This window comes from Brassica napus, chromosome C9 (genome assembly GCF_020379485.1).
Source record: "Brassica napus cultivar Da-Ae chromosome C9, Da-Ae, whole genome shotgun sequence".
NCBI lineage: Eukaryota > Viridiplantae > Streptophyta > Magnoliopsida > Brassicales > Brassicaceae > Brassica > Brassica napus.
In genome coordinates this window covers 28,214,940-28,241,181 of record NC_063452.1, presented here as the reverse complement: position 1 = coordinate 28,241,181, position 26,242 = coordinate 28,214,940, and the positions used below count along the sequence as shown (strand labels likewise).

At 39.4% G+C, this 26,242-nt stretch overlaps 2 protein-coding genes and 1 non-coding gene across 5 annotated transcripts; 2 read left to right on the top strand and 1 right to left on the bottom strand.

The window, feature by feature from the left end:
• Positions 1-11,906: 11,906 nt before the first annotated feature.
• LOC125593630 lies at positions 11,907-12,013 on the top strand. The gene has a single exon (XR_007329530.1). It is a non-coding gene; the product is annotated as a small nucleolar RNA R71 (small nucleolar RNA).
• Positions 12,014-15,151: 3,138 nt separating this feature from the next.
• LOC106418050 (ankyrin repeat-containing protein BDA1-like) lies at positions 15,152-17,780 on the bottom strand. Its single transcript, XM_013858731.3, has 2 exons — positions 16,919-17,780; positions 15,152-16,722 (listed from the first exon to the last, which is right to left on the bottom strand). The coding sequence occupies exons 1-2, from the start codon at positions 17,331-17,333 to the stop codon at positions 15,701-15,703; spliced, it is 1,437 nt and encodes a 478-aa protein (XP_013714185.2). The 5' UTR covers positions 17,334-17,780; the 3' UTR covers positions 15,152-15,700.
• An 804-nt stretch (positions 17,781-18,584) lies between these two features.
• Positions 18,585-20,512, top strand: LOC106416614 (putative transferase At4g12130, mitochondrial). Of its 3 annotated transcripts, none has more exons than XM_013857537.3 (6): positions 18,585-19,093; positions 19,238-19,464; positions 19,538-19,636; positions 19,708-19,866; positions 19,937-20,201; positions 20,311-20,512. In XM_013857537.3, the coding sequence occupies exons 1-5, from the start codon at positions 18,642-18,644 to the stop codon at positions 20,182-20,184; spliced, it is 1,185 nt and encodes a 394-aa protein (XP_013712991.2). In that variant the 5' UTR covers positions 18,585-18,641; the 3' UTR covers positions 20,185-20,201; positions 20,311-20,512. The 3 variants fall into 3 exon arrangements, with proteins under 3 accessions (XP_013712991.2, XP_022565671.2, XP_013712990.2); XM_022709950.2 differs by having other exon boundaries at positions 19,937-20,220; positions 20,254-20,512; XM_013857536.3 differs by having other exon boundaries at positions 19,937-20,512.
• Positions 20,513-26,242: the final 5,730 nt, after the last annotated feature.

Here is a 26,242-nt window from a genome sequence, read left to right as displayed (position 1 = left end):
AAATTCCGATGCGAGCTGTCGAAAACATCCGATGGAGTTTCACTTAAGGCGTGCGGAACATTTGAGCGCCGCTCCTTCTAGATTTTTGACGAACAGACGGCAATAGCCAGCGTCCTTTTCGCTATCCTTTCGTCTGTCCCTTCCCATCGTGATGTGGAAAGCCTGGAGGTGCGCTTTAGGATCAGTCTTACCATCATACTTTGGTACTTTGATTTTCCCGGGTCAGATACCCTCGTATCAGAGATGCGGGCGGTGAAGGGTGTTTTTCGAGCCCCCTCGAGCAGTCTATTGATCTCCGGGGCAGCGCTGGTAGCGGGATGGATCTGGGATTTCACGGCCCTTACTTCCGCTGCAGTTTTGGTTACGTAATCGCGAAGGTCGCGAATGTCTGATTTCTCGTCAGCAGATTTCCTAGCTTGTCGGCGTTTGCTGCGAGTGACCTCGGTTTATTTTTTGGCCAGCTCCTCCTGTTTGACCCAGTAGAGGTTTTCCTCCTCTTCTGTCATTGGTTTATCGAATGGGGAGCTTTCCCGAGCCGATCGGCTTCTGGTTCTTCTTGGATGTCTATCAGCGTCCTCCTAAGTATCGTTGGAGACGTCGCTGGGATCCAAGTCGACATGCTCGACTTCATTCGCCCCCGTGTCCTTAGCAGGAGGTGGAGGACTCTCTGAGTTCCGTTTCTCGGCAGAGGATGTTTCGTTGGGATTCTGTCCTGAAGGACGTTCCCGCGACGTTCCAGGCATATCGTGTGGAGTTGTGAAGTCGAGTCTTTTCCCGCGAACCTTAGTGGTTCCGCGGGGACGGATTGCTCGAGTCCTTGCCGTTAAGGTTTCGACCCGTTTGGTCAAGGTGTTCACGAGCTTGTCCTGTTCCTCTGACCTTTTTTCATAGGTGGTGAACATCTTTTTAAACTCCTCAAGAGTTGCGGCGTTGGCTGGTGCGTTGACGGCGGAGACATCCGCTGCTGGAGTGTGGAGATTGGTGTCGCTTCCTCCGTTGAGAGGAATTTGCATGTTATCCGCGTCGTCAGTTGACATGTCTGGTTGAGCGTGTTGTGGCTGAGAGTTAGATTGATCCGTACCCTCCCTCCTTCTAGCGCCAAACTGTGGGAACCGAAATTCGCACTATCGATTTTCGTTTAAATTAGGAAAGTTAGGAAAACCCTAATTTCCCAGAGGTCCCGAATATCTGCTAAACCACACGCCAAGCAATCTGAACACGCAAGTAAAAACGACAAGAAATAAGAAATCGCAAAAGAGAGCAAAGTAGGTCTTATTCTGAATTCGCGTTTGAGCGTTACAACGAGGTAAGAGCCTGCGCTACGAGAGCTGTCGGCGAGATTCCTAATTCTAAAACCCTAAAGCTGCTAAGCCTAATTGAGTCGCAGCTCGAATAACAAAAACGGAAAATTGTCTAAACTGCTCTAAGTGCTAAGTTTGCTGTCAAAAAGTTCTCTCTTCGTGCCTCTCGCCTAGAACTCTTTATATACTTGCTCCTAGGTCGGTTTACGCTTTTCTCCTTCTGCCCTTAAGCCGTCATAGCTAAAAAATGGAGATATTCTGTTTTTCCCGATCTTCGTGATTATCTTCGGAAACTTCACATTTATCCGCGGAAACTTGACATTTATCTTCCCTTACGAACCAAGCATAAACCGTCATACGGCTTATGGGCTTTTGGTTAAGAAATCGTAAGTGGGCTTCGAGCTTCGTCTTAGGTCTCTTTGGGCCGTCTTTGGCTCGAAACGTTTATTACGGTTTCTTCGATAAAAACAAACTTCCCGCGGTTTTTATCGTAAAGTTTGACTGATGACTTCGCGTGACGGGAAACTGATGTGTCGAGTTTTAACCCGATTATCTAACTGCAAGTGCACAGTAAAGTACGCAGTAGTAATGCGGGATCGAATCCACAGGGACCGATGATCACACGTAGAGTTGCAGACAAGTTAATAGCTACAGCGAACGAAGAAATATTTTTGATGGTTTTTTATTTAATTTTCTTTAGTGTCACAAAACATAAACAAGCTGTAAAAAAAATGATTTAAACGATTTGAAAACTATTTTAAAACAAACGTTGGGCATTGGGAATTTTCAGGGATTTCTTTTTAATCAATATACAATTAATGGCATACACAGGGATATATTAAGAACCGTCTAGAACTCAAACACGATATTAGAATTAACCTACTTCCGTAGCGCTAATTCTCTATGTTATAGAAATCTCCACACTAACTTCCGCTGAGTTTCAATTTCTAAACAAGCATTAAGAACAGGTTCAATATGTTCACAAAGCGCAATAACATCAACTTCCGAGGGTTAAGGACACTTTGCTCATCTAAAGTATTTTCGGAAGTTCAAACAATCACTTTCGGTGCATCAAACAATCTGATATCATGAACTAAGTGATCAATTCAGTTCAAGCAGTAAGAAATCCATTAGATGAAGAACCAAAACGTAATCCCTTAGTCTACACACGTTTTATGAATCAAAACATCAAGAAATCCCCTATGAGAACCCCTAAACCCAACTAGATGACTACTCACACATAACTAAGCAAGAACAACACGATTTTGATGAAGAAAACATGATAAGATTGTATTAAAACAGAGTAAAGGTTCAGAAGATCTTCTCCAAATGGTTTTGAGATGAACTCCTTTACAAATCTTCACAAATCACACAAAACAAGTTACAAAACTCTCAAATCTCTCTCAAGAACTTGTAAATCTCCTTCTTGGTCGTCTCTAATCTTTTCTGAGTCCCAAAAGTCCTCTCTTCTCGTCCATTATTGAGGGGAGTGGGTAAAAAGGAGTGAAAAGCTCATTGGTGCGTGTGGAGCCCGTAGAGCGTGGGATCGGTCGATCCTCAGTGGTCGGATCGGTCGATCTAGTGCATGAAACCGTACGGCTTTTCTTCTTAGCTCTGGATCGGTCGATCCACAGACAATGGATCGGTCGATCTATGTCCTGTGCGATCAATACTTCTCATTCGGTCCATTGTTCGGTCCATCTTGCTTCTGAATAAATCCCGAATGCGTTCTTTTCTTGCAAGCTATCTAGTAACCTGCATATTACACTTAAGAACACCAAAACGCATCAAATAGACCAAAACATTAATTAAAACCGACCATTTAATTGCTCCAAAACGAGTTTAAAACCGTTAAAAACACGGAATATCAACTCCCCCAGACTTGAATCTTTGCTTGTCCTCAAGTAAAGAGGATTAAAATTTGGGAGCTCACTAACCCTCAGTAGACCTTACCTTGTGATTTCGCTAACCACTTAAATCAGAGACTGTCAAGGCATTCATTCCAAATCCCCACCAAGACCGCGCAAACCTTTCCATATTTCAGACCTGCAAGTCTCAGTTTCAAGTAATCAACTCTTTACATTCATTAAAAAGGGCGTGACCTTTCCACCAAAGATATCTCCATCAGGTATAACGGGCTCGGTGTTTGGGAGGCTGTTTTAGTGTTTAATTAGGTGAGGCTCAAGTGTTTGTGGGTATCAGCGATAACAAAAAATGCAAAACATTATGCAAAATCGCTGGAGAAACCGAGTATATTGATAACCACGTTTTCGAACTGCTCAAGTCTCAAATGATCAAAACCCAACAAATCTCAAACTCTAACCCCAAATTTAAACAACGCATCATCTCTGGTACAAAAATAAAAATAAATGTCTAAATCAAATCTACTGAATGAGATATAAACATGAACTCTCTTTTTTTTTTTTTTTTTTTTTTTTTTTTGATATTTCAGAACGAAAACTTATACAAACCGAAATCGAATATATACACTGCGATGCAATCACACACTTTCAACACCCAATTTTTCTATTTACACCTCTAGACACACAGGTCTGTATCTAACCACCTAAATGTTCCGATCCTACCTAAGCAGTCGGATGAACCATGTCTACCCTAATCTCTCCATTGTTTTTGCACATGTATGCACATATGATCAGTGTGTAAGAATGCATGGAGATGAAATAAAAGGGTAAGGTGTAGGTGTGGTACCAAACTATTGATGAGTCTGGCCATTCAGGATTATTAAAGAGTGGTAAAATGTGGTAAAGAAAATCCTGAATGTGTATATGGTGTACCGTTTCCTGATGTTGATTCCTGGTCAAAAGAAATTAAATTCATTAATGGTCAAAAATAGTTGAGTCGATTACAATTCACCGAGACTTGATAAAAGATTTAAGGAGAGGTTGTTTGGTCAAGTGGTTCCTCGGTTTGTCTGCGCTAACAGTCCTGAAAAATGGCCAATATGAAATGTAATGCACAACACACAAGGAAATAGTCTAATAATCATCACAGGGTCTGATAAAAATACGTAGAGAGTTTTTAAAACACAAGCAAATCCGATAAACTAAGAAAATAAAAGAAATAATGCAATATGGTACATAAGTAGCATCCTCCCCCAGACTTACTTCACACCGTCTCGGTGTGAAAATAATTCCAAGAGAGATTACCGATCAGGCGTTGCGGTCAGTGCGCCTCTTCGAGCGCCTCTCCAATGCTCCATCATCATCAGAGTCCTCCGCTGCCTCAGGTCCAGCAGCGGTGTCGTGAGCGCCTGAGTCGTCATCGCTATCTCCAGAAACAGCTGGCTGTGATGCGCATCCCTTCTTAATGTTGCAGATTCCCTTCCACATCTTCAGCAGTATGGAGTTGTTGGTTTGATGGCTCTTGATGGACCAAGCGTTGATCTCAGCAGCGGATGCAGTAGCGGGAGGTGCTGGTGGCAGCATATACGGAGTGAAATCCGTGGGGAAAAGACTTTCCTCATCTTCAGGCTCCTCCTCTATATCATCATGTGGTGCCTGCTGGTGTGTCGATGATGATGCGACTCCTTTCTTCTTCAGTGTCGCGGGTCTGGCGCAGAGAAATGCAGGCGGTGGTAGAAATATGAGAGCACCTGGATCAGTCAGCTCGGTGATGGCGGTATAGGGTAGTTTGACAAATTGCTCTCTCCCTTGTGGGTCATGGAACTGGTAGATATGAGGGGCTGACTTGTCGATGCTACCTCGCCAAGGGCCGGTGAGGTAGTGGCTGCTAATGAGTGCTCTCATGTCGAAAAAGTTCTGATGCATCCCCTTCTTATCCACCACTCTGTCAAAAGGTGGAAGAAACACTCCACATTGCCTTAAGATCCGTGCGATGACCGCTCCAAACCCACATCTCTTCGTGTCTGAAACTTTGAAGTACGCAAGCTTCTCCGCGATCACAGCTCCTATGTTTATGTCCTTCCCGCTAACATAGGTAATGTCTGCGCCCTGAGGCCATAGGTGTCCAGCCCCGATGAACAGAAGAGCTAGCTCATCTTTTGTCACTGCAGCGGGTTCTGTCTTCCCATAGATAACACTGCTGATCACTCTCACTGCATATCGCAGAACAGGGCTAGAGATGAAGTTTCCTGAAGTGATGAATTTCCAGAAATCATTGTGTTCCGGGAAGTTAGGAACACAAGATTGACGTCCTTTCTCGAACCCAAAGACGTCGCACAGCTGAAAGATGGTCATGGAGTGGAACTGCCTGTTCACAATGAAGGAGAACATCGCCTTATCAGCTACCGGGTTGTCCTCGTCAGGATGGTAGAGGCGGGCTGATGCGAGGAACTGCCTGGTCAAATCAGCATAGCAATCACAGTGGAGATCGAAGATGTACCCCATGCCAATCTTCTCGAACAAGGCTTCAATATCCTCGGTTATCCCCAATGCATCTGTAGTGTCTCTGTGAGCGAAGCGCGACGGACATATTTCCACTCCCCTCATCTGCTCGTAGAAATCATCATCATGTATATCCCACTGCTGGGTTATCTCTCGATTCGCAGGATGAGACCTATCCGTCTTTCGGAAATTGCCCTTTGTGCTGAGCCTAGCAGTCTGTACCGAGGAACTCCCACGCTCACCCTTCTTCTTCTGTCTCTTAGGCATTATCTGCAAAATTAATTCATCAAAACCCAAGTAAGAGACAAATAGAAAAACACTCTTATAAAATCAATTCTGATCAATCCCCTAAACATGTAAATTTAGCACACATCTCTTCTCAAAACTCAAGATAACACATCACACTCCATTCCAATTTTCGTTTTTCAATTAAACTCCAAAATTAAAATTTTTATTTTTCAGTTCCAAATTCATAATTGCTTAAAGAAATCATGCTGCAAAGTGTTAATCATCATGGATATTCAAGCATTTCATTCAAACAATTAGAATTTCAGTTTTAATTTGAACTTTTATCAACATTATGACCATTGGAAATTATTTCTCTAAAATCTCAATTCAACCCACGAAATTGGCAATCAAGGTAACCCATGAGTATAATCATCACAAATAAACCATCCTAGATGCCATTCCATTTAGAATTCGGAGATTCCCCAACATCAAACCCTAGGGCGATTTTAGATTCCAAAATTAGAGAGTCATACCTGTGTCTTGATGAAAACTGATGGTAGAAACGGATAAAGCTTGAAAAACTAATGAGTTTAGCACCAAGAATTACAAAAATCGGATGAGAGATGATGGAAATCGAATTTGGTGTTCTTGAGAGGTTTGAGAGAGTTTGAGAGGAGAGGAAGATGAAATATTATGTGTTTGATCGATATTTTCGCGAGTTGGGTGTTTTATGGGTGTTTTCCGGTTTAAATTAAGAGAAATCAAACCGGGCAATACTTACCTTAGATCGACCGATCCATACGAGTCGGATCGACCGATCGTTTCCTGAGATCGACCGCTCTACCTCACCCGGATCGACCGATCTCTTACATGGATCGCCCGTTCTGTTTCTGTTGGATCGATCGATCTCTGCCTGATCGTGATACATGCCTGAAAATCATCTAAAAACACAACCAAAAATCAATTCACACAAGAAAACATAATCACAAAAGAGAAAGAAAATCAACCATGTGGGTTGCCTCCCACTCAGCGCTTGTTTAAAGTCGCGAGCCTGACTATTTTGTTGTCCTTAGGCGAGATCAGGTTCCGATAAAGGAATGTTGGTTCCTTCTTCGGGTTTTGCATCTGTGAAGTAAGGTTTTAGCCTCTGCCCATTGACTGTGAACTTCCTCCCATTCTCTTCCAAGACAACAGCTCCATAAGGTCTAACCTCTGTGATGGTGAAAGGTCCGGACCAACGAGACTTAAGCTTTCCAGGAAATAGCTTGAGTCTAGAGTTGAACAGAAGGACTTTGTCTCCAGCAGCGAAGTCTCTCGGGATTATCTTTCTGTCATGCCACGCCTTAGTTCTTTCCTTGTAGATTTTGGTGTTCTCATAGGCGTTCAACCGAATCTCGTCCAGCTCGTTCAACTGAACCATCCTCCTTTCTGCAGCGGTTTTAATGTCGAAGTTCATCAACTTCGTTGCCCAAAAACCACTGTACTCCAATTCCACAGGTAGGTGACAAGACTTTCCATAGACCAGATTAAAAGGAGTGGTGCCCAAGGGAGTCTTGTAGGCGGTTCTATACGCCCATAAGGCGTCATCAAGCTTCACAGCCCAGTCTTTCCTTGTTTTGCCTACAGCCTTCTCCAAAATCCCCTTGATTTCTCGGTTCGATATTTCAACCTGCCCACTTGTCTGAGGATGATAAGGTGTAGCTACCTTATGCTTTACTCCATGTTTCTTCAGCAGTTTATCGAACGTCTTGTTGATGAAGTGAGAGCCTCCATCACTAATAACCACTCTCGGGATCCCGAATCTTGGAAAAATGACTGTCTTGAACATTTTCTTGACAACACTAGAGTCATTTGTCTTGCTGGCTACTGCTTCCACCCACTTGGAGACATAATCAACCGCAACCAGGATGTACTCATTTCCATAAGAAGATGGGAAAGGGCCCATAAAATCAATTCCCCATACATCAAAAACTTCAACTTCAAGGATGAAATTTTGGGGCATCTCATTTCTCTTACTGATGTTGCCCTTCCGCTGACATGCATCACACTTTGAGACAAACTCATGGGCGTCTCTGAAAAGTGTAGGCCACCAGTAACCAGCCTGCAGGACCTTAGAAACCGTCTTGAATGTTGCAAAATGGCCTGCGTATTCTGAACTGTGGCAGTGGAAAAGAATCCCTTGCATCTCATTCTCCAGAACACATCTCCTGAATAAACCATCTGAGCATCTCTTGTAGAGGAAGGGATCATCCCAGTAGTAGTGGTTCACATCTCTCATGAACTTTTTCCTCTCATACCCCTTCAGGTTCGGTGGTTCAATTCCAGCACATAGGTAGTTTGCAAAGTCTGCAAACCATGGGAGATCATCCTGAATTTGTCTCATGACACAGCAATCAGCCTGATCCAAATACTCATCCTCCAGCAAGGTGATCACATAGACATTCTCCTCGGGTAATGTATCATCCAGTGGTGTTTCAGCTTCCACTCTCATTCGGGAAAGATGATCTGCCACTCCATTTTCTGCTCCTCTCTTGTCTCTGATCTCAATATCAAACTCCTGTAGCAGTAAGATCCACCTTAAGAGTCTCGGTTTAGCATCTTTTTTCGTCATCAGGTACTTCAAGGCTGCATGATCTGTGTGCACAATTACTTTCGAGCCCACCAAATAGGACCTGAACTTCTCGAAAGCATAAACTACTGCCAGCAACTCCTTCTCAGTGGTAGCATACTTGATTTGAGCATCATCAAGCGTTCGGCTGGCATAATAGATCACATGGAGTTTCTTGTCTTTTCTCTGCCCCAAAACAGCTCCAATCGCGTAATCACTTGCGTCACACATTATTTCAAATGGCAAGTCCCAATCTGGTGGCTGCACAATGGGAGCACTGACTAGAGACTTCTTGAGAATCTGAAACGCAGCGAGGCAGTCAGCATCAAAAACAAACTTCGCTTCTTTGCACAGCAGACGGGTGAGTGGCCTCGCTATCATAGAGAAGTCTTTGATAAACCTCCTGTAAAAACCGGCATGTCCCAGAAAACTCCGAATATCCCTCACTGTCCTAGGAGGCTGTAGGCTGGTCATAACTTCAATCTTTGCTTTGTCAACCTCGATACCCTGCTCTGATATCCTGTGACCCAAAACAATGCCATCTTTCACCATGAAATGGCACTTCTCCCAATTTAGCACCAAGTTCTTCTCCTCACATCTTTCCAGCACCTTGCACAGATTAGCAAGGCAGTCGGTAAATGAAGAACCGTAGACTGAGAAATCGTCCATAAAAACCTCCATAATGTCCTCAATAAGATCAGTAAAGATCGACATCATGCATCTCTGGAAAGTGGCAGGAGCATTGCACAATCCGAAGGGCATTCTCCTGTAGGCAAAAGTACCGTATGGACAGGTGAATGTTGTCTTCTCTTGGTCCTCTGGATGAATGGGTATCTGAAAGAACCCGGAGTAGCCATCGAGAAAACAGTAGTAGGGGTGGTTGGCTAGTCTTTCCAGCATCTGGTCAATGAAAGGAAGTGGGAAGTGGTCCTTCCTTGTGGCTGAGTTTAGCTTCCTGTAGTCAATGCACATCCTATGCCCTGTGACTGTTCTGGTAGGAATCAGCTCAGCCTTCTCATTTGTGATGACAGTGATGCCACCCTTCTTAGGAACCACATGAACCGGGCTCACCCAAGTGCTGTCTGAAATTGGGTAGATCACCCCTGCACTCAACAGCTTTAGAATCTCCTTTTTCACAACTTCCATCAGTTTGGGATTCAGTCTTCGCTGGTGCTCTATGGACGTCTTTGACTCATCCTCCAAGTGAATCTTGTGCATGCAAAGATCTGGAGAAATACCTGTAATATCATCCAAAGAGTACCCCAATGCTTTTCTATACTTTCGCAATTTTGAAAGAAGCAAAGCGGTCTCCACATTATTCAGGTTAGCACAAATAATAACAGGATATGTGGAATTCGGTCCCAAGAATGCATACCTCAGCCCAGCTGGGAGGGCTTTAAGTTCCACCTTTGGAGCATTCTCCTCACTCCAATCTGGTTGGGAGGATGACGGTTTGACGGTTTTATCGGTGCCTGAGTCTTCAAGGCTGACATAGGCGACATGCTTCTCAATCGGTGAGGCTGAATCCAAAATCTCAGAAAATCCAACCACTTCTTGGTTCATGAACCCGAACTCACTCTCCCTTTGGGTCAATGCGACTTGTAGAGGATCATCAGTGTGCAACTCTTCATCCATTTCCTCCACCAGTTCAGTCAATGTATCAACCCAGAAAGTCTGTCCATCAATAGTCGGATTTTTCAGCACCTTCTCCACATTGTATCTCATCGCCATGTCTCCTAGACGTAAGTCTATATGCCCATTCTGTACATCAATCATGGCTCCAGCAGTAGCTAAAAACGGTCTGCCCAAAATGAGAGGATCTTTAGGTTCCTCTTCCAGCTCCAGAACTACAAAATCGGTAAGCACATATCCCTTTCCAACACCAACAGGGATGTTTTCTAGTACACCGACTGGTCTTCGCACTGATCGGTCAGCAAGGACCAAGGAGATCCTTGTAGGTTTGTAGTTCGTCATGCCTAGCCTCTCAGAGACAGAGAAAGGCATTAGGCTCACTCCTGAACCCAGATCGCAGAGACTCTTCTCAAAGGTAAGTGATCCAATGCGGCATGGTAGAACAAATGCTCCGGGATCTTCACGCTTTTTAGGCATGACATTTTGTAGAACTGCGCTACATTCCTCATTGAGCATCAACACACCACGCTCTAGGCTCATCTTATCGGTAAGAATCTCCTTCATGTACCTTTTAAGAGAAGGTACCATCTTCACCGCTTCAACGAATGGCAATCTCACATGTAACTCCCCAACAAGGTTCTTTAGCTTCTCGTACTCACGTTCTTTGATCTTCTGCCTTGGTCTGGATGGGTATGGAGCCTTAGGAACATAAGCAGGAGGCGCCACATACACCTCTTCAGGTTCAGAGGAATTTGGCTTCGTTGACACGGGATCGGTCGATCCAGATGGACCAGATCGGTCGATCTCCGTCCCCTTGGATCGGTCGATCTGTTCCTGAGATCGGTCGATCTCTTTCTTATTCGATCCTCAATCGTTTTTCCACTCCTAAGTGTTACAGCATTCACAAACTCCTTGGGATTCGTCTCTGACTTCCCTGGTAGAAATCCAGGTGCTGTTCTGCTGCTGGAGGCGGTTTGAGCAACTTGCTTTTCCAAAACTTTCAAATGGGTGTTCAAAGCTTCAAACTTCCCATTAAGCTCTCCATACATGTTATCCACCTTGGTGTTTATCTCTGCAGTGCTATTCTTCTGACCTTCTAGCACCATTTGCAGCATCTTCTTAATTTCGTTATCCTGAGAAGACTGTGACGAAGAGGCATTCCCTTGATTCTGGTAGTTGTTGTACTGCTGCCTTTGCTGAAATCCTGAGTTGCCCGAGTTGTTCCCCTGATATTGATTTCTGTTCTGATATCCTTGGTTGAACACACTCTGGTTCTGATTCTGGTTTTGCCTGTTTCCTGCCTGAGGGTAGGACTGATGTTGTGGATTCTCCACATTGTTGCTCCGGTAAGACAGATTATTTTGCTGATTTTGACTCCATCCAAGGTTCTGATTGTAGCCTCTGTTGTAGTTTCCTTGACCACCAATGTAGTTCACATCAGCTTGCATATCATCTGAATCATCACCAACAGTTTCTTGTGAGGAACGATAGCCTTGCTCCTCCACAAATTTCACAGATTTCTGATCTCTCTTGAGAAGCATCTCAATCTTGGCATTCAGCTCATCTATCTTCTTGGATTCATAACCAACACCCTTCTGGCTGGTGTCAAACCTTGACTTGCGGTTTGCTTTGCTGGATGACAGGTTGTTCAGCAAGGTGTAAGCTTCTTCAACAGTCTTGGTCATGAAATCACCATTACTTGCTGTGTCCATGGCATCTTGACTCTCTTCATGAACTCCATTATAGAAAATGTTCAGCAAGCTCACATCAGTGTAACCATGGTGAGGGCAGTCCTGTGTGTACTCCTTGAAACGCTCCCAAGCCTCATGAAAGCTTTCTGAATCAAGCTGCTGAAAGCTTCCAATTCTGCTTCTCAGATATGTGGACCTTGACTTGGTGAAGAAATGCTGTAGAAAAGCAGCTCTTGTCTCTTCCCATGTAGTAAGAGATCCTGGAGGGATGGACTTTAACCATCTGATAGCTTTATCAGCTAAGGAAAACGGGAACAACCTGCATTTCAAAGCGCCTTGAGGAACTCCATTATGTCTGCTGGTGTCACAGACTCGCTCAAAATGCTCCAAGTGATACATCGGGTCCTCAGACGGGTTTCCATGAAACGGATTTTTCTCCACCAAATTAATGAGACCAGTCTTGATCTCAAAGTCTCTTCTCTCAATGGGAGGTGGGCGAATCCCAGAACGATCGGCATAGAATGCATCTGGTGTATCATAATGTGCAAGCGTCATCCTAGGCATGCCATAGTCTCCAGCCTGTTGTCTTGCAGCTACACCAGCCTGCTGATTATCACCAGCATTGTTGCCTTCTCGTTCATCTACAGGAATTGGATTTTGCGGGTTGTCCTGAAACTGGTCTTCTTGGTGTTCAGCCATTTCAACCTCTTCAGCGGACTCAAGTCTTTTCTTTTTCACTTGTCTCTCTAGGCGGCCGAGCTCTAACTCCAAAGGTATTAAATTCGATGATCCTTTGCTTCTAGTATGAAATCCGCTCATTCACCTGAAAACACAAACAGAAAGAGAAAGACAGAAACATTAGATAAAATAAAAATGCTATAGTCTTAAACTGATCATTAACTCTAGGGTGACCAAATGGTCCCCGGCAACGGCGCCAAAAACTTGATGTGTCGAGTTTTAACCCGATTATCTAACTGCAAGTGCACAGTAAAGTACGCAGTAGTAATGCGGGATCGAATCCACAGGGACCGATGATCACACGTAGAGTTGCAGACAAGTTAATAGCTACAGCGAACGAAGATATATTTTTGATGGTTTTTATTTAATTTTCTTTAGTGTCACAAAACATAAACAAGCTGTAAAAAAAAATGATTTAAACGATTTGAAAACTATTTTAAAACAAACGTTGGGCATTGGGAATTCTCAGGGATTTCTTTTTAATCAAGATACAATTAATGGCAGACACAGGGATATATTAAAAACCGTCTAGAACTCAAACAAGATATTAGAATTAACCTACTTCCGTAGCGCTAATTCTCTATGTTATAGAAATCTCCACACTAACTTCCGCTGAGTTTCAATTTCTAAACAAGCATTAAGAACAGGTTCAATATGTTCACAAAGCGCAATAACATCAACTTCCGAGGGTTAAGGACACTTTGCTCATCTAAAGTATTTTCGGAAGTTCAAACAATCACTTTCGGTGCATCAAACAATCTGATATCATGAACTAAGTGATCAATTCAGTTCAAGCAGTAAGAAATCCATTAGATGAAGAACCAAAACGTAATCCCTTAGTCTACACACGTTTTATGAATCAAAACATCAAGAAATCCCCTATGAGAACCCCTAAACCCAACTAGATGACTACTCACACATAACTAAGTAAGAACAACACGATTTTGATGAAGAAAACATGATAAGATTGTATTAAAACAGAGTAAAGGTTCAGAAGATCTTCTCCAAATGGTTTTGAGATGAACTCCTTTACAAATCTTCACAAATCACACAAAACAAGTTACAAAACTCTCAAATCTCTCTCAAGAACTTGTAAATCTCCTTCTTGGTCGTCTCTAATCTCTTCTGAGTCCCAAAAGTCCTCTCTTCTCGTCCATTATTGAAGGGAGTGGGTAAAAAGGAGTGAAAAGCTCATTGGTGCGTGTGGAGCCCGTAGAGCGTGGGATCGGTCGATCCTCAGTGGTCGGATCGGTCGATCTAGTGCATGAAACCGTACGGCTTTTCTTCTTAGCTCTGGATCGGTCGATCCACAGACAATAGATCGGTCGATCTATGTCCTGTGCGATCAATACTTCTCATTCGGTCCATTGTTCGGTCCATCTTGCTTCTGAATAAATCCCGAATGCGTTCTTTTCTTGCAAGCTATCTAGTAACCTGCATATTACACTTAAGAACACCAAAACGCATCAAATAGACCAAAACATTAATTAAAACCGACCATTTAATTGCTCCAAAACGAGTTTAGAACCGTTAAAATCACGGAATATCAGAAACATAGAATGATTTAGCTACGGTCTACGAGAGATAGCATTTTAAAGAGTAAACGAGAATGCATGGATTCGTGTCGTATCGACGTTTTGGGAGAGCACGATCGCTACGTAACGACCAAGCCGTGTACGTGCTTGGTCGCTACGTAGCGACCGAGCCACGTTCATGCTCGGTCGTTACGTAGCAACCGAGCCGTGTGCGTGCTCGGTCACTACGTAGCGACAGCGACCGAGCTTTGGTTCTAGCTCGGTCGCTACGCAGCGACCGAGCTTGGCTCGAGCTCAGTCGCTACGTAGCGACCGAGCCGTGTGCGTGCTCGGTCTCTACGTAGCAACCGAGCTTGGTTTGTCCGTGGTCCGATTGCCATACTCGAGCTTGCCCGTGGTTGGTTCGGATACTTGTACGTTGCCTTGGATAATCGATATTTGGTTCGATTGAGATTTGAACAAGATTTTACCACGAGGCTCTTTGTAAAGAATCTTTTTACGAAGTACAACTTTCGTAAAAAATGCTCACGCTGATTTTTACGGAGATTTGGACATTAACTTCGTCGTAGCCGTTTTCGACCCCAACGACATCGGAGAAGACAAAACAGAGAGTTAGTTTGAGTAAGATGGAGTAAACACAATGTCGACAACGATTTCAGAACATCGGCGGTTAGGGTTCCTTTAGTTCTTCGAAGAAGTTGTACGTGTTGTTGAGACAATTGATTGTTTTCTATTGATAATGTGGATAATTAATTAATTATGTGGATTTAATGTTTTAAAATAATTTCAATTAAAAAAAACTAACCAAAGGCCCTTATTATCATTTACTAGAAGTATACAAACATTCTAGTAATTTAAAAAAGATGTATAACACTATAGTCATAAACCAGCTTTTCTATAACATTCTAGTAATTTTCTATTATCATAATAACTAAGGTATGTTCCACATAACCAATGTTCTAAAAATCGCTAGGCGGTAACTAGGTGATTTATAGAGGACTAGTGACTAGGCGGATTATTCGGGGCCTAGGCGAGGCCTAGGCGTTAGCAAATTGTTGATTTATTTTATATATTTTATACATTTGTATAACATATTTTAGTTTTTAACTTTAATTATAAAATTATTGTGATGAATTATCAAAATTAGATATACAAAACAGAAGAAAGTAGACAAATTTGTAGATTTGTAATAATATTATTGCTTTATTTAACATATATAGACAATTTTAGATCGATTTTAACCAATTTTAACTGATTTAGAACAGTTTAAACCAATTTGAATCATATAGATCGGTATAAATCGGATTTTAAAAAATCGTTTCGTATAGGACCGAGTTGCTGCCTAGGCGCCGCCTAGACCGATTTTTAGAACCCTGCACATAACTATTGTTAGATATGTTATCAAGGAAAATTACTCAAAAACAATTTAGGGAATTAGAACACACAAATATTGCCATCAATCATCTCTCCAACGAATCTTGAAAATAGGAAGTTCATGTTTGTCCTAACAAAGAGATATTATTCATATTTTACATTGAACAATCTAGCACACAATCAACACTACTTAACGTCTTATTATTACCAAACACACAAACTCACATCACTACACTCCTTTTGCCTGATTCAAAGTTGTCAAGCCTTCAAGAATCAACTCGCTTCTTGGTTCAGGTATCTTCTTCTTAGACCGTTTCCACCGCAGGAAAAGCACAATCATGTAAACAATAACAACAAATATAACCCAACCAATACTGAACGATAAGTACCCTATCGTATCTGGGGATATAACAGACATTGAGACTAAGTAAGAGACATGGAGAGGCACCATTATCCATAGAAAAGACCAGACATATTCTTCTCCAGCTGGTAAAAAGGTAAACGCCATGAGACCCGCTCCTTCAAAAGCCATGCTATTCACGCTCCTTAGAACATTGAAATAAGTTTGGTTCATCACAACCTTACCAACACTCTTCCTACCACTACTTTCCTCAGCATTGCTTTGGTACACACCTCCAGGTGGTTGAAGAGCTGTCTGATAAGTAGTCGTGATTATTAGTGCAACTATCACTAAAAGCGCGCTACGTGATCCATCTGATATGTGTTTCCTATACCGGGCTGCTTTTGTGAACAAATACTCTTTGAAAGGTATAGGTGATCTCAATATTTCTGATAATTTCTTCGACTTTGGTAGAGAGTTTGCGATGTCACCTCCTGATTTTCGAATGGTTTCTTCGATTTCTCGATTCCTATATCTCTGATTTTGCAAAATATCTAGAGCGGTTAAGCCATTCCGGTTATAGATGTTTCGGTTAACCGCTCGAGAACCTAGCAGAATCTTTATTGCCTTGATTTTATCTTGATATGCTGCTATATGCAAGGCTGTGTTACCATTCTGATCACATCGGTTCAATACTTGCATCTCTAGCAATTCGGCATCTATTTGACGCAATCTCTGCACCCATCCCACGAGTACTTCGAGTTCTTCATATCTATCGTTCATAACCGCAATGTGTAGAGGCGTCTCGCCGTTTACGTTCACATCTTTAACACAACGAGGACAAGCCAAAAGGAACTCCGTCATAAGATCAAGTTCTCCTCTTCTTACAAGCATATGAAACGGGGTCGTACCTATTTTCAAAATAAAATATATTTACACAAGCTGCACCAAAACAAAACAAGAGTTCAAACACATCCAAGCTGTTTTATTTTGTTTCTCACTCAAGTCACACCAAAACAAAACAAGAGATCAAACATTTTCAACAAACAAACACATACAAGATGTTTTATTTTGTTTTATGGTAGAATCACAAGAAATATTGTATACCTTCTTTTCCTCGAAGACGAACTAGATCGGGATCGAGTTTGAGTAACCCCATAGTTAACCGTGTTTGACCTTCCTCTATAGCAAGATGCAATGGGCTTAACCCATATGTGTTAAGTTTCCTAGCAAATGATGGCTTAAGATACATCATCTCCATGGCAAAAGTAAGATTTCCAAAAGCAGAAGCTACATGAAGAGGAGTGCTTATGAAAGGTACGACATCGATGGTTTCAAGAATGTAGGGATCCTCATGGATTAGAGCGTACAAGTCATCTATGCTTCCTATTTGAGCGGCTGAGATCAATCTTGGATCCATTTGGGAAATGTGAATTAGCAACTCTGATCTCGAATAACATACATACTTGTTTAATATATGGATCGTTGAACTTGACCCGTCATTATTATATGATATGAACATGACCCATCACTAGTTTAGTTTATGGTAAAAGGATATAATTTGGCTGCGCCAATAAAAGATAAACACTTAAAGAACTCAGAAAGTGACGTCTCAACAAAGTCTTTTCTTGAGAAATTACATACAGTACGTTAATAAGTTTGACCTGATCCATTTCTTTAGAATCCAAACTCCCGTTGGTTCTCTACTGCAAGTAAAGTAATGAGCATTAGACCTCTCTCCATAAAGAGTATACCACAACCTGAAAGGTTATTTCTCGTTACACCTTTCAGGATGTGGTATACTCGTTATGGCGAGAGAGGAACAATAGAAGACATCGTGAAGCTCTACAGAGCGCAACTCACATTGTCAAGTATATTATTGACAAACTGGTCTGCATCGACTCACTACCAAGACATGACAATGAACGATATAGTAAAATTATGGGAGTGAGGTTTACTACTAGATTTCTTCTTTCTTTAGTAGTTCTAAAAATTCAAATTTCTTAAATCAATGACACATGTATTGTTAAAAAAATGTTTTTTTTATCTTGAATAAATTTAACATTCATTAAAATATATATATATATATATATATATATATTCACAATCTTAGCTACTTTAAACAAAACTAAATGTTCAAGAATTTGACCATCTTTATAATTTTCAAGAATGTTTTGATATTTTTAGTTTAATTCATATTTTTGTGTCTGATTTTCTGTCCAAATAAAAATGAATATATGACTATTATTTTTATCATATAAATCAGCCAAAATTTTGGTCGCTTCTTAGTTAATTTAACACATGAATTTTTTAACGAATGAAATTTAACACACAAAAAAAAAACTCAAATGTTAATTTGTACTTATCTTTATAGTTTTCTTAAAAAATATAAGAACAAAATTGAGTGTTTCTCAGATGTATATCTATATATATAATAGATAAATGCTATTTTTGTGGAAAAATATACAAAAATATATGTTTTTTACAACTATAGATGCAAAACAGTATTTTCTTTATATTCTTTTAGAAAATTATATTTATTTATTAAAGTACACATATTAGAGAAAAACTTAATTTAATAGTAATAAAGTTATTATCTTTTTCAAAAAAATAAAATAAAGATCTACTGGAATTGGTCTAAACGCAAACGTCAAATGAGGCAAAAGAAATGCTGACCGAGCACTTCCTAGGCAACACGTGTCACAAAGCAGAGGTCAAGCTCAAAGCACGTGTCATTCACGTGGCTTTGTCTTAGAGCTTCTTCCTCCAAAGCAATCGTTAAACCTCAGAGAAGAAGAAAGAATACGAACAAAGCCTTCACACAATTACAATGCTCCGATTCAGTCTCCGCCGTCAAATCTCCAATTCAAACGGCATTTATCGCCGGAACATACACAGCGGTCTCGAAGATGCCGGTCCAATGGCATCTAAGCTCAAATCCCGATCCGTCGTACGGTTTAGCGGACCGGATACGGTTAAATTTCTCCAGGGATTGTTGACCAACGATGTACGAAGGTTCGGTGAATCCGCCGGCGAGAAAAGCTCCACGGTTCCTACTCCTAATATGCCTTCCGTTTCCACGCCGCCTATGTACGCGGCGCTGTTAACTCCCCAGGGAAGGTTTCTGTACGATTTTTTCCTGTATAGCCCGACGAGACCCGACGAAAAGCTCGATCGAACCGGTTCCGGACCCGGGTCGGATCCGGGTCGTGATGGGTCTGTTGAGTTGTTTGCAGATGTTGATGTCTCTGTCCTCGATGAGTTGCTTGAAACACTAAAGAAGTAAGCTTTTTTGCCATCTCTTTTAGGTCTTTTAGACAATCTCCTTGCTGATTGGGGTTTACATTTAGATTCTTGTAGAAGAAGGAACCTTTTTCTTGTTAAGGGTTTAGCTCTGACGTGTAGTGTTTGTGGAATGTTTGATAGATATCGTTTGAGGTCCAAAGTTGATATTGAAAACGTTGCAGAGGAGTTCTCGTGTTGGCAGCGTTACGGTAGAAACCTTTCTGGATCTTCGTCTGTTGGTTGGGGAGGTGGTGTTGATCGTGCTGGTGAATCTACAGCTAGTGGTAATAAGTATGGCTGGCAATGGTACGAGGATCCAAGGTTGGATTGCTTAGGTTACAGAAGCATCTTTCCTTCCGATGCAACCCGTAAGGTTCTTGATCGAATCAAAGCTTTAGTTCTAGAGCTTTGGATACTGATGTTACTTACTTTGTTTTGCAGCGCCTTTGGTTGAGGCGGATAAAGAAACAGATGAAAGCAATTACCTTTTGTGGAGGTTAGAGCATGGAGTTGCTGAAGGATCATCTGAAATACCTAAAGGTATTATCTTTCTTCTTTTCTTTTTAACTCATTGATGCCCTCTTCTTTATAATATGTTGTGCAACCTACAGGTGAAGCGATTCCGCTTGAGTATAACTTCGTTGGTCTTAATGCGATAAGCTTTGACAAAGGCTGCTATGTTGGACAAGAACTTATAGCTCGTACTCACCACCGTGGTGTCATCCGCAAACGCCTAGTCCCTTTACGATTCATTGATAGCAATGGGAAAGGTCAAAACTTTCTTTGAATCTTTGTGGTCAAGAATGCAAAAGATTTGTAATTGGTTGTTGGTTATTGCAGAGGTGAACCAGAAAATAGCATCTGGAGCTGAGGTGGTTGAATCAGGAAGCGGCAAGAAAGTGGGGACGGTTTCAACGGCTTTGGGTAGCCGAGGAATGGGAGTGATGAGAGTAGAGGAAGCCTTTAGAGCATCAGGTGAACTGTCCGTAAGCAGCGGGTCAGAGGAGGTGAAGGTGGAGGCGATTAGACCGACGTGGTGGCCTGCTGAGTGGTTCCAACAGAATCAGTCAGGGGTTGCCTCTGCCTAGTAACTACTTCTTTTGAGGTTAAAAGAAAATATTTGAACAAAATCTTGTGGCTTTACATAATATGTTTACATCTACTATTAGATGCTCCGGTAACAAGATTCCTGTTGTCGGTGTTTGTTTTTGTAGTTCTACAGAATAAAGTTGAATACTTTTACGGCGAGAAGCTGCCCTTTAATGTTTCTGGCAGGCAGCAAGCAAGTTCGTACCTTTGTTTTTGTATTACACTGTTTAACAAGTAATAAAGGTTGGAACTTTCCGGCCAGTTATAGTCGCTGGATGATTTTGTGCTAACTGCTACATGAATACTCTGTCAAAATTCAAGTTTACAGTTTACTTCTTCACTAGGTTATAACCCGCGTGAGATGAGATCATTAATTTAGTTATCTTTTAGATAAGAAAACGTTATGTCTGTTTAATTTGGATATCGGTTCGTTTTTAAGATATTTTTATTTTATTTTTAATCTACTAAAAATAACTATCATTCTAAATCTATATTTATTTTGTTTTGTTTGGTTAAGCTTTCTTGGATTTTTTGTTTTCGGTGAGACTGCGTTTGTGTATCCAAACCTTTCACAATGGTAGCTCTTTCTTTGCCACAGTATAAACTGATATCAAGTGGATGAAGACTGCCTTGATGACAGTAGCTCTTTGTTCCCCAAATAGTGAAGAGGAAAAATCCACCGGATAGATGAGAACCGTGCAGAATTCCTTATAGGAACCATAAAGAACTATTGAGTCTCGCTTGCTTTAGAGTTGTTTTTCTTTTTTCATTACTCTCTTGTAACAATTTTTTAATCCCAAATTTAGATTTTTGAGCTGAATGAATTCACGTAACCCCTCGTGTTTTGAGTGTTAGCAATGATATAGTTTGATTCTTTTTGTTTGATAGTAGACAAAAAACTTCGATGCGATACATAACTTCTATGCGCCAGTGTATTGGCTTTGCATCAACTTTTCTTATTAGGAATGCCATTGTTTGAATATTGGCTATAGACAGTAGTTGAAGCAGGTGTCCCTTCTCTGTTTTTTACTTTCAAATTTGATTTTTTTTTCTTGATAGTTGAAAAACCACTTCTATACGCCAATGATAGATTTATCTATTTTTCTTTGCATCAACTTCTCTTATTAGCAATGACTTTACATCTACTAAATCGTTATGAAAATGTAGGCTTCTCAAAACTTGGTCGTATGGCCACAATTAGCTTCGCATCACGTCCATTGGTATGAGCTAAATCATAAAACGTGGTTGTGTTTAGTCTAATCAAAATATAAAATTTTTACTCGACATTTTCTGAGAAGTTCTATTAAGTAGACACGTCAGCGTCCTTATTTCCAAAGTAATGTGAGGCTGTCATGTGTCCAAGGTAGTGTGAAAACATTAAATGACAATGTTTCTCTTTTAATATATAGGAGATAAGAAATAGGTCTCGGATTTTAAACCCAACCACCCAAACCGAACTGAAGCTTGGTTCGAATTTGGTTTTTGGTTCGGTAATCGGTTAGTTCTATTTTTCGAAAAAAAAGAAAACCAAATTTTGAACCGAATTATAATCAAATTTTTTTAACCCAATTATCCAAAAAAATTTGAATCAGCTAACGAACCCGATTTTACTTAAATTTTAAAATGAATTATAATGGAAACCAAAACTTTGGTTTGTTTCAGTAGAAGTTTTTAAAACCGAATTTACAGAATATCGAAACAGAACCAACCAAACTTTTCTATGATTCAATTTTGCGAGATTTTAGTCTAATTAAACTACCCCGAAACCAAACTAACCGAACCGAATTATCCGAATGCCTTATACGAACTGTGAAGCTGAACGATTGTCTTGGCAAATGCAAGGTACACTTCCAAGTTCTCTAGAACCTGGTTTCAGTGGGTACATTTGTATTACGAGGGTTTACATATATATCACTGTAAAATGGTGTGGTGAAGATTGAACGGGGCTTCAGTGTAGGAACTTTATTTTACTACCATAGGACAACTGATATTTGTAAAGAATAATAAGAACATAAATTAAAATTTCAATACCGAAATATAAAAATAAAGAAGAATTGCAGAGTCGAGATAGTTAACCTCTTTCTTTAAATCTTTAAACGCTCCGTAGTGTGACGGTTTCATGGCACTCAGATTTCCAGGATACAACTGCAGCATTGTTTCTGTTTACCATCACCGAAAAACAGAATCTATCGACCATATTTCTGTGATGTACTCTCAGACTCAAAAAACTAAAAAATAAATTATTCAAGTGGAAGGATCTTTTTTTTTTTTGTTGATCGTGTATAAATCCATATTTCTAAATGAGAGCACAAGTGTTGTTTTATAACTCTCAAAGAGTAAAACGTACATTGTGACCATTATGGAGTATTCAATAAGGTTTGAATTATCATTATGGTGAAATGATTCCCATGAGTAATGATAACACGTTACTTTTCAAAGTTCATTTTGTTTGATTGACCAAATCAATTGCAACAAAATAATTTCTAATGGGTTCATATTTATATTTTAAAAACGTAAAATGTTATTGTGAATAAAATTAATAAGTTAATGGACTTAGTATCCAATTAACAAATTTAATCTAAATTCAACCCAAATATTTCAAATCGAAACAATTGCTAATTTTTCATATTTAGCCAATTTAAAGTTTTACCAGCTTTGTAAAACATTCACTTTGGATTTCCATTTCTCATTCAAACCAACTCTAATTTTGACATGTATCTACACTACTTCGTGGTGCCTAACATTCGGTTATTCCAACAAACGTATTCGTCCGGAAACTTACCGAAATATGGTCTAAAACCATTTTGTCAAAAACGAGTTCCAACAATCCCCCACATGAATAGAAATGACTCTAGACACTAGACGACTCGACAGACTTGACTTCCTAGACAAGACTCGACCTAATGACTTTTGAGAGTACAAACGAAAAATCCACTGCATGATGAGATGGTAGCAATTTTTCAGCTTTGAACCAGTCATTGTTAATAGATATCGGATTCACTCGGCCAGGAGGTGGCCATGATGTCTTGAACCTCCCGGGCTTTAGTGTAAACCTAGACAATAGCTATAACACAGTTTCATTCTCTCACAGAACTAGGTTCTCTATTGTGTTCATTTTGGCTGTGAACAGTCCTGGTTAATCATGAGTGAACTTTGAGAATATAGCATTTCCTTCATTCTCCTAGAAATGGCCCCATTTCACACTCATCAGATGATTTGCCATTAGTTTTGTTTAGAAGAGTATCATGTACTATTCCATTCATATTTCAAAACAATTGACACAAATCATTAAAAGCTAATGCTTATCCTATATTCCTTACATGTAGCACTGTTTAATCATCATAGGAACTGGGTATAGACCAAGTCTTACAGTGCTTTGGGCAGATTTAATTTGACTTGGTTGTCTCCTTGAACCTATTTCTTGGGATCTCTAGTCAGTTAGGTAGAGTTACCACCAAACCTCATCTTAATTGACAGGCTACCCATTCCTTTAGATGATATAACAACTTGATCTCATGACACACCTTTAATATAAGGATTCTAGGTTGTCATCATAATGAACATAATCACTTGAGATTAGTCGAGATCAATTGTCTAATGATTTTTGTCAATTTTTTTTTAAGATACAATTAATCATTGTACACAAAACTCAGTGCATGACACTAGTTTTTTTTTTCTTTTCTTTTAAAAAGTAAAATCATATTGTGATAACTATCATTAAATTCATTTGGCCTCTTGCCAATGACTTTATATGGTAAGCAAAGTTTCCCCCACATTTCTTGAGATAACTTAAGAATATGCATATTTAATTACATTTAACATCTCTTAAGAGTTTAGAAAATTGATCTACAACTCTTTTAGATTTAAATGAATAAAAAGCAATTCCAGAAAATGTATTTCATTCTTAGAAATTCACATTTTACATACAACTATTTTCATAGTTCTCTCAAGTTAATTAATAAATCTAACTTGTATGTTTTGGATCTTTTCCAAACATTGTTTTAGCAAATATACATCTCATTACAATATATTATTTTTGTCATCAAAACCACACAATTTTATATGATTATTCTCAACCATATTGATTTTATAAACTACAATACACATGTCAGTTTTAGTCATATTAGTCTGCAAATTCTCATTGTTTTTGTATGGTCAATATTTTTACAAATTCCATTTAAGCATTGACGAAATATAAATGTTTTGATAAGTATCAACAAGCATTTTATTTTCTATGGCAAATGATTTATATGTGGCAGACCTCTCCCAAACTAAATTTTGGACGTCGACTCACTAAATCCATTTCCATATATACCATTTTATCTCTTAAAGATCAAAATGTTTTTATAATTTGATGTATTTCACCATACTTAAAACCTTGAATTTCTTTTTCTTTTTTCATTGGTCGCACATGTACTTAATAATTAAATTAATTACACACCACAAGGACAATATCTGAAACAAAAAATCAAAACGTCAGACATTTTTGATTATTAAAGCGAAATAATTATCTTTAACCAAGTCAAAGCAACCATTAAGCAAGTCAAAGCAGTAACATATTTTGAACAAAAAAATTATTTGTTCACAACTAAATGCAAAACAAATACACAAAAATAAATGCATTAAATATGCCACAAGAACAAACGCTCCACACTTGCTAATATATGCATACTAATCATTTAACTCATATTAAAAATGCTACAAGAAACGCTTGACTCTTGCTAATATATGCAAGATCGAACGCTTGAATTTTGATAAAAACCAGCTGTATAAGCATGGTTAAACCAGAAGTAAACCAAAATTAGATCATACAAGTCACACTTTTGTTTCAAAATAATTTTAAAAATCAAAGCGAAAGTGCAACACGACGGTTTCAACATGTCAATAGACAAATCAAATCAAATTGTTTTTTTTTTCCAGAAAATCTGTAACTAATGATCAACGCTTGATGATAAAGAAGATTCACAGAAAAGCAATAATGATTATAAAAGATTCCTGCACATGATCGATCTGAAAAGATCATAACAATTGCTTGTATTTTCCATCACCATGAATTCTCGAATTCATGTTTTTATGATAAAACAAGATCCGATTCCGGCTTCTTTAACCTGTTCTTAAAAATAAAAACTTTTAACAAATATCAGTATTGTTAGTGCAAAAGCATAAACAATATTTAAAGATTTAAGAGTGTAGGAACTTTATTTTACTACCATAGGACAAATGATATTTGTAAAGAATAATAAGAACATAAATTAAAATTTCAATACCGAAATATAAAAATAAAGAAGAATTGCAGAGTCGAGATAGTTAATCTCTTTCCTTAAATCCATAAACGGCCCGTAGTGTGACGGTTTCATGGCACTCAGATTCTCAGGATACAATTGCAGCATTGTTTCTGTTTATCATCACCGAAAAACAGAATCTATCGACCCTATTTCTGTGATATACTCTCAGACTCAAAAAAATAAAAAATAAATTATTCAAGTGGAAGGATTTTTTTTTTTTTTTGTTGATCGTGTATAAATCCATATTTCTAAATGAGAGCACAAGTGTTGTTTTATAACTCTCAAAGAGTAAAACGTACATTGTGACCATTATGGAGTATTCAATAAGGGTTGAATTATCATTATGGTGAAATGATTCCCATGAGTAATGATAACACGTTACTTTTCAAAGTTCATTTTGTTTGATTGACCAAATCAATTGCAACAAAATAATTTCTAATGGGTTCATATTTATATTTTAAAAACATAAAATGTTATTGTGAATAAAATTAATAAGTTAATGGACTTAGTATCCAATTAACAAATTTAATCTAAATTCAATCCAAATATTTCAAATCGAAACAATTGCTAATTTTTCATATTTAACCAATTTAAAGTTTTACCAGCTTTGTAAAACATTCACTTTGGATCTCTATTTCTCATTCAAACCAACTCTAATTTTGACATGTATCTACACTACTTCGTAGTGGCTAACATTCGGTTATTCCGACAAACGTTTTCGTCCAGAAACTTACCGAAATATGGTCTAAAACCATTTTGTCAAAAACGAGTT